Source organism: Camelus dromedarius, chromosome 12 (assembly GCF_036321535.1).
Source record: "Camelus dromedarius isolate mCamDro1 chromosome 12, mCamDro1.pat, whole genome shotgun sequence".
In the NCBI taxonomy this organism is placed as follows: Eukaryota; Metazoa; Chordata; class Mammalia; order Artiodactyla; family Camelidae; genus Camelus; species Camelus dromedarius.
In genome coordinates, this window is record NC_087447.1 from 7,185,541 (window position 1) to 7,198,329 (window position 12,789).

General features: G+C 55.4%; 1 protein-coding gene across 1 annotated transcript; it reads left to right on the forward strand.

Annotated features, from left to right (window-relative positions):
• The first annotated feature begins 1,466 nt into the window (after positions 1 to 1,466).
• PYGM (glycogen phosphorylase, muscle associated) lies at positions 1,467 to 12,649 on the forward strand. Its single transcript, XM_010994764.3, has 20 exons — positions 1,467 to 1,786; positions 2,799 to 2,900; positions 2,993 to 3,071; positions 3,184 to 3,287; positions 3,669 to 3,800; positions 5,072 to 5,183; positions 5,291 to 5,373; positions 5,781 to 5,924; positions 6,256 to 6,348; positions 6,585 to 6,731; positions 6,863 to 7,026; positions 7,322 to 7,436; positions 7,979 to 8,080; positions 8,424 to 8,571; positions 8,883 to 8,941; positions 9,071 to 9,212; positions 9,664 to 9,871; positions 11,699 to 11,833; positions 12,036 to 12,102; positions 12,216 to 12,649. The coding sequence occupies exons 1-20, from the start codon at positions 1,544 to 1,546 to the stop codon at positions 12,363 to 12,365; spliced, it is 2,529 nt and encodes an 842-aa protein (XP_010993066.2). The 5' UTR covers positions 1,467 to 1,543; the 3' UTR covers positions 12,366 to 12,649.
• Positions 12,650 to 12,789: the final 140 nt, after the last annotated feature.

Below are 12,789 nucleotides of genomic sequence, written 5' to 3' on the forward strand. Positions count from 1 at the left end.
AATTGGTGCTGCAGCCAGTATACCAGGAGTGAATTGGGCAGCCAAAGCCTCAAAAGGAAGGGTCTATAGCTGCCAGGCCATGAAGACAAATGGTGTAACGTTCCAAGGGTGCAGGGGCTCCTATTTTACAGGTGAGGTCACATTTGTGAACATGGCCCACTAAATCCCTGTCCAGTGCTTGGCCCCAGGTGGGAGAAATGAGTGGGAGAAGGCCTCCACTCACTCACCCAGCAGATGTGTCATGGGGAGACCTAATACCATGGCCAATAGTGTGTGTGTGTGTGAGGGCCTCTCTGGAGATGGCCTGCACTCTGTCTATGGAGTGCGTACCTACTTCTGCTTTAACCTGAGCACCCAAACCCCACACCTCATGGCCTTTCTCTTGCCTTCTGAAATAGCCCTACACTCTATGCAATATGTATCTCTCTAAATAAATCTGCCTTTACTCAAAAAAAAAAAAAAAGTGTGTGTGTGCGTATGTGTAGGGGATGCTCCAGTTCTACCCCTGTGGGCCACAGGACTACAGTTCCCAGGGGCCCCTGTTCCAGGCTTGTGGCCCCTAGCCAAAGCTGGCCTGTAATCTGACCCTCCCTCCTGAAAGGTCACTTCAGAGCTCTTTGAGAGACAGCAACAGTGGGGCGCTCAGAGTGGCTCGACTGATGCGGGAGGAGTGGGGGCAGTGGCCCTGCCTCAGGCGACCTCCCCCATACCGCCCCCTGGAACCCAGGCTCCTTGTTCCCCTTCTCTCAGATGCCCGGTGTCCTCTGTGAGCTGCACCTCTTCTGTTAAGAGCACACTGAACCTCAGCTCCTGGGCTTTCAGCCTATGGGGGGCCCTGGCCCCTCTTGCCACAATTTGTGGCCTCCCCGCCTGAGTGCAGGGCCACCATGGAAGCTTGACTAGACATCATCCCGCCTGTGGTTTGCAGTCTCTCGTGCAAAAGTCTAAAACAGAAGCCGAGTTGCTCTGATGGAGGCTGGATCTCCTGACACCTGTCCTCCTTGACAGCCCCTTGGCCTCTCAAAGAAGCCCTGATTGAGAGACCACAGTCCAGCCCCAACCTTCATCTATGACCCAGGAAAGGGGTCCAGATCAAGGAAACTTCTTACCCAAAGTCACAGCCCAGTGGCTCCAGTCAAGCCTCAGGCCTCTCAAGCCAGCACTCTACCCACTGCATCTTGTCTCTGACCCTGCAAAAGGCAGGGACAGGGACAGAAGACAAGACCCCAGTGTGTGAGGCCTGGAGAAGTGGGTCAGCACCGGGCTGTGAACCAGCCAGGCCAGCCCTGGCCCGGCCCCGTGCGGAGGTCGGCCCTGCTCTCGCTGTCCCTCTCTTCTCTCCTCCCCTCACCCTAAAATAGCTCCCAGAGCTGTCGGGGCCAAGACCCTCCCATAGAGGGAGGAGGCGGGGCAAGCTGCCCAGGGCTAGGCTTTAAATCACCAGCCAGCTGGGGATCTCCACTCCCTGGCTGGAGGCACTGCTCAGGCTCAGGCCGCCTGTCCGTCCACACGGTCCGTCTGGCCCGCCCTCCCTCCCGCAGCCATGTCCCGGCCCCTGACAGACCAGGAGAAGAGAAAGCAAATCAGTGTGCGTGGCCTGGCCGGCGTGGAGAATGTGACTGAGCTGAAAAAGAACTTCAACCGGCACCTACACTTCACACTTGTAAAAGACCGCAATGTGGCCACCCCACGAGACTACTACTTCGCGCTGGCCTACACCGTGCGCGACCACCTCGTGGGCCGCTGGATCCGCACGCAGCAGCACTACTACGAGAAGGACCCCAAGGTGCTGCTTGGGGCACCCTGGGTGGGGAACGGGCTGGGGCCCTGCCTGAGGCCAGGAGATCTGAACCGAGGGGCAGCCCATTCCTGGGGTCAGGGTTTCCTGCAGTAAAATAAAGGGTCATGCCAGGTTCCTGAGGTTGGAAGATCCAGGGGTGCCAAGTGCAGTGGGTGCTGGGGCCACCCAGGGGGAGAATCCTGGCGTGGGGCAGGTAGGCTGGTTGCAGAATCCTAGGGCTTGCTCAGAGGATAGAGGGGCTGCTGGGAGACAGGAGACCCCTGTGGCCTGGGTTGGACCCTCAGTGGAAGGACATGTCATTGAATGTGTGCGTGGTGTGCTGGTGTAGAAGGTGGGGCGCCGTTGGGGCAGCTGGAGTGGCCAGATCAAGTGTCTGTTGGGGTCATTGGTAAATGTCAGCAACCTGACACTCCTGAGCAGGGGTGGGGGTGGGGAAGATGGTTGGGGCAGGGAGGGGACCCAGGAAACCAGGAGACCAGGCACAATCAGCATCCTGGATCCTGGTGCCTCTCCTTCCCCTTCTTGGGAATGAGGCTTGAGGGCCAAGGGGAGCTGGGCACTGCAAGGACGGGAGGCAGCTGACTCTAGCCCTGAGTCATTGCATGACCTTGAGCCAATGACTTTTTCCTCTGGGCCTGGCCTCCCCTCTTTGGGAGCACTTGGAGGTGCTTCCCTATGTCCTGACTGCCTGATGGGCAGTTGGGAGGACTGCACGTGATGGAAGGGGTTCCCACCCCTCTGAAGCACCTCAGCCCCTGAGTATGAGATGGCCAGCTCCATTTTCCAGATGAGGAAACTGAGGCTCAGAGAAGAAAAGTGATTTGTCCAAAGTCAGAAGAAACGCTAGGACCAGAACCGTACCTGTTGGGTGATGGTTGGAACAAGCTGGGGCCTGGGAGTGGGGCAGGAAGTATAAGAGGTGAGGGCCCAGGTGGGCTGCCTGAATGTCAGTGGGCAGCCTTGACCCCCTCGCCTCCCCATCTGTCTCTCCCGGCAGAGGATCTACTACCTGTCTCTGGAATTCTACATTGGCCGGACGCTACAAAACACCATGGTGAACCTGGCCTTGGAGAATGCCTGTGATGAGGCCACCTACCAGGTGTGTGTGGGGTGGGGCAGGCCTTAGAATCTGGGGGATTGACCTGCTGCTGGTTCTTGGCCCTGACTACCGCCACACCCTACCCTCTCTAGCTGGGCCTAGACATGGAGGAACTGGAAGAAATCGAGGAGGATGCAGGACTGGGCAATGGGGGCCTGGGCCGGCTGGCGGGTAAGTGGGCAGGGTGGCAGGGAGGTGGGCAGAAGGGTTCCTTTGCCCCTTCTGCCTGGTCTCCTGGGTTCCTGGGTGGGTCTCTGACACCCACCTCCCTGTACACCCCTAGCCTGCTTTCTGGACTCCATGGCAACGCTGGGCCTGGCTGCCTATGGCTACGGAATCCGCTATGAGTTTGGGATTTTTAATCAGAAGATCTCTGGGGGTTGGCAGGTGAGCCACCTTGGGCCCTGACCTTGTAGGGACCCAGTTATGATGGGGAGGACTTCTATTTGGTCGTTCATCTGCACATAGATCCAGAACCAGCCCCAGCTTTGGTGGAAAGCATCCTTGCCCCTTCCCCCAGACCTCAAGCCACTTATCTCCAGGAATAGGAGGTCCACACCTGTGGACTCTCTCAGACTCTCATCCACATACTGTGTCCTGTTGGATATCCCACCAGACCAGGGGCCCACCCACCCTAGAGCCCTTCATTCACACCCTCCCTGTATAGGATGCACCAGGCCACTGCTCCTGCTCTAGCCACCACCTGCTGTGTTGTGGGCCTGGCCCTGACACTGCCTTCCTTTCTCCCATGACCTGCCTCGGGCTCAGATGGAGGAGGCTGACGACTGGCTTCGCTATGGCAACCCCTGGGAGAAGGCCCGACCAGAGTTTATGCTGCCTGTGCACTTCTATGGTCGAGTGGAGCACACCAGCCAGGGGGCCAAGTGGGTGGACACACAGGTGAGGGGGGTAGATCCAGTGATGGGGAGGGGAGGAGGTTCTAGAGGAAATGGGGAAATAGGGAAAGAGCTTGGAGTCTACTGGATCCCGTGCTATTTTATAGTGGAAGACACAGACTCAGAGAGGTTAAGTGACTTACTCTAGGTCACACAGCTGGAACCAGGAGAGGCTGGAGACAGGGTTACAGGGGAGCCAGGTCAAGTGCAGAGCCTGGGAGGAGAGAGGCTGCCCTGCTCTACCAAAGCTCCTCCCCTGATCTGGCTGCTCTCCACCCCACAAGCCTCATCAAAGAATAATCACGGAGACTTGGCTCCCTTGCTTGTCTGGGCTGGGGACTTGATGGGAAACAAAATAACAGCCCAGAAAGGGGGACAGGGGAGAAAATTAAAGTCCAGAGAGGGCAACTTACTTGTCCAAGGTCACAGAGCTCTTAGAGGGAGCCTAATGCTAAACCAGGTGTCCAAATCCCAGCTCAGCCAATTCTCTTGCTGTGGCTGCTGGTCATCAAGCCTCCGGATGGCTGCACAGGAACCTCTAGGCTTTCAGAATTGGGCATTTGTTCTGCTGTCATCCATGCTAAGGTCCAGCAGGGCTCTGGCTGCCCTCCTGGCTGTGTGCTCTTGGGCCAGCAGCTTCCCTCTCTGAGCTGCAGCTTTCACTCTGCTCCAAATAGGGCATACTTAACACTGGGGAGCTGGGGAGCTGGGGAGCAGGGGAGCAGATATGCCCCCGGCCCTGTGGGAGCAGGCAGTTTTGGCAGCAATTATTGATGTTTGCTAATTGTTGGAGGTGAGCCCACCTCCAGCATGTCACTGCTAATTAGCACTGTGATCAAGCAGGCGTAAGCCCTTTGGATGGACTTGACCTCTGTGACTACTTCAGCCAGGCCTCATGATCCCCCAGCCCTTCCACGAGTCCAGAGTGTGCTCTAGACTGTGCTCGGGCCAGTTGAGCCAGCTCATCCCCATCATGGCAGAGTGGCCTCCAAAAGAGTCCCACCTTGGGCTCTGGGCTCATCCCTGCCTCTTCTTGTAATCTTCACAACAGCCCAGCAAGGAGGGGCAGGGGATGTGGGGAGGCACTGGGATATCTTCTCTTTATGGATGGGGTCCAGAGAGGTTGAGGGGGTCACTTGTGGTTACCTAGAGTTGTGACTAGGGCTTGGGGTTGGGAGTTGGAAGAGTGCAGAGACAGAGCATGGAATTCCAGCTCTCGGGGCCTCTCAGACACGGCAGATGCCCGCCTCTTAACTCCACACGGGTGCCCTGCAGGTGGTGTTGGCCATGCCTTACGACACACCCGTGCCCGGCTATCGCAACAACTTCGTCAATACCATGCGCCTGTGGTCTGCCAAGGCCCCCAATGACTTCAATCTCAAAGACTGTGAGTTCAGCCAATGTCGGCAGCCCCCTACCCACAGCTCCACCTCAACCCCAACCCCGGCCCATGCTCGACCCCAGCCTGACGCTGTTACCACTTTCATTCCTCAGTCAATGTTGGTGGCTACATCCAGGCTGTGCTGGACCGCAACCTGGCTGAGAATATCTCTCGTGTCCTGTACCCCAATGACAATGTATGTTACCCCTGGGTTGGTGACAGGAAGTCTGAGTCCATGGGAGAGGGCAGGAGAAGGGCAGTGACACTCACTGGTGCCCTAGTCACATCCGGGACATACTACTGGCCCTTGTGTGTTCTGTTCTTCCCCTCAGTCTTTTAAGTGGGAGGATGCCTGAGTCCCAGGGGCAGCAGATTAGGGTAGGGCACTTTGGAGGAGCTGTTCCCTGGTGGCGCCTACAATACTCCTGGTCCTTTTATGCCTCCCTCCTGACACCCTCTGCGTCGCTACTTCTTGGTGGGAGAAAGACCCCTGGGTCCTGGAGGTGGGACAGTTCCGGGCTCAGGAATCTTAGAGTGGGTGGGAGTTTCTCCTGGCCACACCCACATTAACGTTAGTCCACGCCCACCACCTTGACTCTCCAGTTCTTTGAGGGGAAGGAGCTGCGGCTGAAGCAGGAGTACTTTGTAGTGGCCGCCACGCTCCAGGACATCATTCGCCGCTTCAAGTCCTCCAAGTTCGGCTGCCGCGACCCCGTGCGCACGAACTTCGATGCCTTCCCGGATAAGGTATCAGGCCCCAGGGTGGGCTGCCCTCTACACCTCCTGTGATGGGTGCCATCCCTCTCCCCTCCTGCCTCAGTCTACACCGCACGTTTTATGGATGAAGTGGAAGCTTGGGGTTGGGGGTGGAAGTGGGGTGTGACCTATTCAGGATCCTCAGTATAACCTGGCTCCCCTCCCCCTCCTGTCCCAAAGCCACCTCCATGAGGGCCTCCACCCCTAGCTCAGCCCTCGAATCAAGAGGGGCCCCTGAGAGGAGGCTCTAAAGGGGCAAAGGACGATGACCATAGCCTTGGTTTGGAGCCCAGACTGACTCCAAGTCTCCCTTCCCTACCAGGTGGCCATCCAGCTCAATGACACCCACCCCTCCTTGGCAATCCCAGAGCTGATGAGGATTCTGGTGGACGAGGAGTGGCTGGAATGGGACAAGGTGGGCTTCAGGACACCTCCCTCCACCTCTGCCTCACCCCCTTTGTCTCAGGGTTCCCTTCCCAGTCTGGGGAGTGGAAGATGTTTGTGGAGCCCCCACTGAACAGATGGCAGTGTGAGGCCCAGAGGTCCTAGAACCTGGCATGGCAGTGGCAGGGCTGGGGCTCCTGGCTACAGTGTGTGTGGAGAGCCATTGGGCTTAGGCCAGGGGGTCCTGCCTCCCCACCCCGTCTTCAGGCATGGGATGTGACCGTGAAGACCTGCGCCTACACCAACCATACCGTGCTGCCTGAGGCCCTGGAGCGCTGGCCCGTGCACCTCATGGAGACCCTGCTGCCCCGGCACCTCCAGATCATCTATGAGATCAACCAGCGCTTCCTTAATGTGAGAGGAGGCATGCGTTGGAGGGTGGGGCATGGACGATGTGTGAAGCATGGCTCCTGAGGCTCTGGCAGGGAGGGCTGGGGACCTGGGTTCCTGGGTCCCAGACCTAGCTCCTGGCTCTCCCGGCACAGCGAGTGGCGGCTGCGTACCCAGGGGATGTAGACCGGCTGCGGCGCATGTCGCTGGTGGAGGAGGGCGCAGTGAAGCGTATCAACATGGCACACCTGTGCATCGCTGGTTCGCACGCCGTCAATGGTGTGGCTCGCATCCACTCTGAGATCCTCAAGAAGACCATGTGAGACCTGCTCCCCAGGCCTTGCCCCTCCCGCTGGGTCCTGCCCACCCCCTTTCTGCCCCACACCGGCCACTCACAGTCACCCTCAGCTGGCCCCTTCCACAGGTGGCACCACTCTTGCAAGCATCATAGCCTTGCCGTCCAGTCCAGTCCGGTCCCCAGAGGACCCCTCTTACACACAGCACCCCCTCCTTCATCCCCAGGCCCCTGTCATCAAGAAATCAGGGTAGGGGCCCCAGAGAGGAGGCCTTCAATCCACAGGAGTGTTTGGTGATCCCCTAACCTCACCCTGTAGCTTCAAGGACTTCTACGAGCTGGAGCCTCATAAATTCCAGAACAAGACCAATGGTATCACCCCACGGCGCTGGCTGGTTATGTGTAACCCTGGGCTGGCAGAGGTCATTGCTGAGGTGAGAGGTCATGTATGGCTAGTAGGGGCCAAGACGGTCACTGCAAGGGGCAGCTGGATGAGGTCATGTATGTGGTTCACTGTAGGGCACCCTAGTGAGGGCTGAAATCCATCCTGCACTGTATTCCCCAAGCTTTGTCTGTGTCTGGAGGAAGAGAAGCCTTTTCTTATTTGCATCAGGGTGCCTATGGGCTAATGGAGGATCTGATTATGAAGGTCAACCTGGTAGAGTTCAAAGTCTAATGGAGGGGGTATCAACAGTTCACATATGAAGTGAGACTAGAAAGGGGCAGAGATTGGCAGCAGGGCCTCAAGGTCATTGCCTGTCAGAGGATAAGGCCAGGAGGAAGGCTTGCTGGGGTCAGATGGTATCAGCCATCAGAGCTCAAGGTTGAGAGAGGAGGAAACATGGACATGCAAACACTGGGAGGCTGCAGAGGCAGAAGCTGCCTGCAGTGGACGGGGCTTGGCTGACCTGGAAAGGGACCCCTCTGGGAGGGAGGACAGAAGAGGGACATGGGCCTGAGAGCCATCTTCCCACAGCGCATTGGGGAAGACTACATTGCAGACCTGGACCAGCTTCGCAAACTGCTCTCCTATGTGGACGATGAAGCCTTTATCCGGGATGTGGCCAAAGTGAAGCAGGTGAGGAGCGCTGCAACCTGGGACAAACACCTGTGTGGGGGCTGGAGTGGAGAGTGCTGGAGGGGCCAGGTGTCTGGGTCAGGGATGGCCAACAGAACTCATCTCTCCTGCAACTTCAGGCCATTGGTAGAAGTTGCCTGGAGTCAGTCCATGGTGGGCATGTATCATCTGACCTCACTGGAAGAGTTCTGACATTGATTAGCAATGTCTGCCCTGATGCAGGGGTGGACGAAGGTGGCAAGAGAGCCTTTTATCCTCTACCTTCCTGGGAAAGAAATGAGACTGTAGGATATCCTGAGGCCGAGGCCTGTTGGTGAGCTCTTCTCCCTTCCCCTGCCTTCAGGAAAACAAGTTAAAGTTCTCTGCATACCTAGAGAAGGAATACAAAGTCCATATCAACCCCAACTCGCTCTTCGACATCCAGGTGAAGAGGATTCATGAATATAAACGCCAGCTCCTTAACTGCCTCCATGTCATCACGCTGTACAACCGTGAGTGGCAGGGTTCCCCCCGGCTCCAGGTTCTCCCCTGTGTGCACCTCCCAGCACACTCCATACTTCCCGATCAGCATCGCATTTGGCCTCAGGACAAGTCTTGGAACATGGGATTATCCCCATTGCACAGATGGGCAAACTGAGGCTCAGAGAGGGAGGAAGTGACAGATCTGAGGTCACAAAGCAAGTGATTGCCCAAGTTAGGGCCACTGTCTCCCAGCCCTGCCCTTGCTAGACGGGTGCTGTCAGGAACTACTACCCAGACAAAAAACCTGGCCCACTCACTCAATCCCTCTATTTCTCCACAGGCATCAAGAAGGATCCCAATAAGTTTTTTGTGCCTCGAACTGTGATGATTGGAGGGAAGGTGAGAAGCTGGGCCACAGACTAGGGCTCTGGTCCTTTGATAACCAGGTTGAGGTCCTCTTGGTTGGGTGACAGGATGAGGGGTAGGAGGTCAGGCTGTGGATCTGACCCCACACTGTGCCTCCATCAGGCTGCACCTGGGTACCACATGGCCAAGATGATCATCAAACTCATTACAGCCATTGGGGATGTGGTCAACCACGACCCGGTGGTGGGAGACCGACTCCGCGTGATTTTCCTGGAGAACTATCGAGTCTCGCTGGCTGAGAAAGGTGGGGTACCACCAGTGGGGACCCTAGGGGAGCTCTGATTAGTTCAGTCCCAAGAAGAAATATTAATCTCCTCTTCCTGGGGTACTTGAATTTAAAGAAGGATCTGGAGAGCATAGTGCTCAAGTCTGGAGTCTGTACCCCTAAGGGTGGAATTTCACACACTACAGGGTGAAGTTACAGGGAATATGGGCCTCAGTGGTGTCCTTCAAATCACACAATGGAGCCAGAGGGCAGGGGGAGTCTGGGTTAGATCCCAGATGTTCAAGAATCAACAAGAGGAGGTGGGGGGAGGGGTGGCGCCAGTGAGAGGGAGACTCAGTCGGTGAAGACTGGAGGGTTGGGGTGGAGGGGAATCTGAATCTGGCTATGCCTAGGCCCAGGCTACCTCAAGTCTCCAGGTGATGCGGGGCTCTTCCTGGAGCTGAGCTTGTCCCCTGCTGCCACCCCACAGTGATCCCGGCTGCTGACCTCTCCGAGCAGATCTCTACAGCTGGCACTGAGGCCTCAGGCACTGGCAACATGAAGTTCATGCTTAATGGGGCTCTGACTATTGGCACCATGGACGGGGCCAACGTGGAGATGGCAGAAGAGGCAGGAGAGGAGAACTTCTTTATCTTCGGCATGCGGGTGGAGGACGTGGAAAGGCTTGACCAGAGAGGGTATGGATGTCAAGGGCTCCAGAGTTCACAGTCCACGGGCCGGAGGCACCAAGGTTTGGCTGCTGGAGGGTAGAGCTGGGAGCAAGAAGCATGACTGCAAAGACTGGCCCAGTCTGCACAAGGTCTTAGTTATGGCCATCAGGATTCTAGAAAACTTTAGAGATAACTTATAACAAATAAGGTTTATGAAATGGGAAAGAAAAAAGTAACATACAACTGAAGGGAAAGGAAGAGAAAATAATATCAGTTCTAAGAGACAACATTATTTCTGGAGTTGGAAGTAAAATTAGCTTCTTAGCTCCCTGGCAGCCATGACAAAAATGGAAATACGAGTACAGTACTTACCACTGTGCTTGTGGTCAGAAATGCAGATCTTCAGAGAATATATTTTTCTGGCATTAAATTTTTAAATTTTTATTTTAAAATAGGACTTTTTTCTTATCATAAAAGCAGTACATGCTCATTAACTAGAAGAATACAAAGCCACAAAAATTAAAACAACTGTCATCTATAATCTCATCACCCAGATTTAAAGCTACAGTTCTTTTTTTCTTTATGTATTTATATATGTGTATGTATATATATAGTTTTTAAAAGCTGGTAATAATGTATGTACAACATTGAATCCTGTAATCTCAATATTGGTGACGCATTTTCCATGTAGTTAAATAGTCTTCAAAATATTTTAAATGTTTGTATAGCATTCCACCACGTGGACATGCCATGACTTATCTAACCAGTTCCATATGGCTGGACATTAAGGTTGATTTCTCCTGTTAGTATGAATATCCCTGAGGTGACCAGCTTTTTAGGTTGATGTCCATATCTCTGATTATTCCCTGAAGATAATTTTTAGAAGGGGAGATTTCTGAGTCAAAAGTGTGGGTTCTCAAGGCTCCTGAGACGTATTGCCAAATTGTTTTTCAGAAGGTTGGTACCAGTTTACACTTCCACCAACAGCTTACAAGAGCTGGCACTAAATATTGGTAGAAATTTCTCCTATGGGGCTTGACTAGAGGGTGCAGACTTGGTCCTTTGGACAGGAGGGAGATGTGACATGTTTTGAACAAAGTCCAACATCATCAGAATTAGGCTCCAGGTGGACACTTTTGGCTGCAGGATGGAGACCGGACTGGAGGGGGCAAAGTCTAGGTGGAGGACCAGTGTGGGGCTGACACCATTCAGCAGGGAGAGGCTCTTGCCATAGGCCAGTGCTGGGGATGGGGATTAGGGACACCATTGAGGAGGCAGCCTTGGTTTCTGGTTGGAAGCGGGGAGGAAAGGAAAGAGAGGAGGCTGAACTTAGGAGGGTTTTGAACCTGGCTGGCTCAGGGATGGATTGTTCTGCCCGTGTAAGTAGAACATTGCAGGAAAGCTTGCGCCAGGGACAGTGATGAGCTGTGCTGGACAGTTTGAGTTTAAGGACGTTTCTCAGGATATACCTGTTGGCTCATTCTGGAGCCTGGCCAGGGATAGACTTGGGGTGGTGGGGGAGAAAAGCCAGTCATGGATGAAACAAACCTGCTGGGAGGCGGTGGCAGTGTGTGGGAGAAAGAGCGCTTGGTTTGGGGCCTTGGCTCTGACACTTTACCATTCTGCCCTCTCCAGGACTTAGTTTCCTCATCCACAAAATGGGGGATGAAAAACTGAGCTGAGAAGGGAGGGGGCTCCTGGAAGGATGTACAGAGGGAGTGTGGCAGCTGAAGGGAGGGCAGGAGCAGGCTGGGCCTGGGTTTTGACCCTGGGGCTTGGAACTTCCTGGATTTTTGCTGGAGGAGGACCCAGGAACCCCTTGCCAGGGTGCTGACTGCAGCTCTTCCCTCACAGGTACAACGCCCAGGAATATTATGACCGAATTCCTGAGCTTCGGCACGTCATTGACCAGCTGAGCAGTGGCTTCTTCTCTCCCAAACAGCCCGATCTGTTCAAGGACATTGTCAACATGCTCATGCACCATGACCGGTGAGCTGGCTGGCCAGGGAACTGTGCACGTGGGGCTGCTGGGCTGAATAGGGTTCAGGTGCAGTGGGGAGGCTGGATAGGGCTTCTGGGCAGTTGGGGCTTTGGAAGCAGTATCACTGTCCAGGTCTCCAGAGGCCCACCAGCACAGGATGGGCTTGGCCCTTGACCTCATGAAGCTTCCTGCCTCTCCATTCCCCTCCAGGTTTAAAGTCTTTGCAGATTATGAAGATTACATTAAATGTCAGGAGAAAGTCAGTGCACTGTACAAGGTGAGGGGTCTTGGGCCAGGGATTGGCAGGGCTTTGGTGGCCCTGGCTGGGATGAGGTGTAAGGTGGGGACCCCAGTGGCAGAATGAACTCAAAGCTCCCTTTCTGCTTGTAGAACCCCAGAGAGTGGACGCGGATGGTGATCCGGAACATAGCCACTTCTGGCAAGTTCTCCAGCGACCGCACCATTGCCCAGTACGCTAGGGAGATCTGGGGCGTGGAGCCTACCCGCCAGCGCCTGCCAGCCCCGGATGAGAAGATCTGAGCGTCTAGACCAGACCCAAACCTGTCCCTGAGTCTGTCTGCAATCCCTTGGGCCAGCTCCAATTCCTCACCCAGATCGGGGGGTACAGTAGGTTATATCTCTAAGCCTCTTCCTGGAACTCCCATTTCCCCCCAGCCTCGAGATCCCAGTGTTCAGCGTGACTAAGGACACTGTTCCCATCCTGGGCTCCGGCTCTCTGCCCCCTCCTGTTTATGGGTCTGACCAACTGCACCCACTCCCCAATAAACTGATTCTCCTTCGGAGCCTCCTTGCTCCTCTTTCTGTTGGGAAATATTTTTAGCTCAGGGCGGGCATAACAGCAGCTGCGCAGTCACCGTGCCTTACCCCCACCCGAGGCAGGTGCGTCCCCTCAGAAAGGGGGGCGGCCCGTGGGGGTGGGGCCCGGGACTCCGCGGGCCTCTTC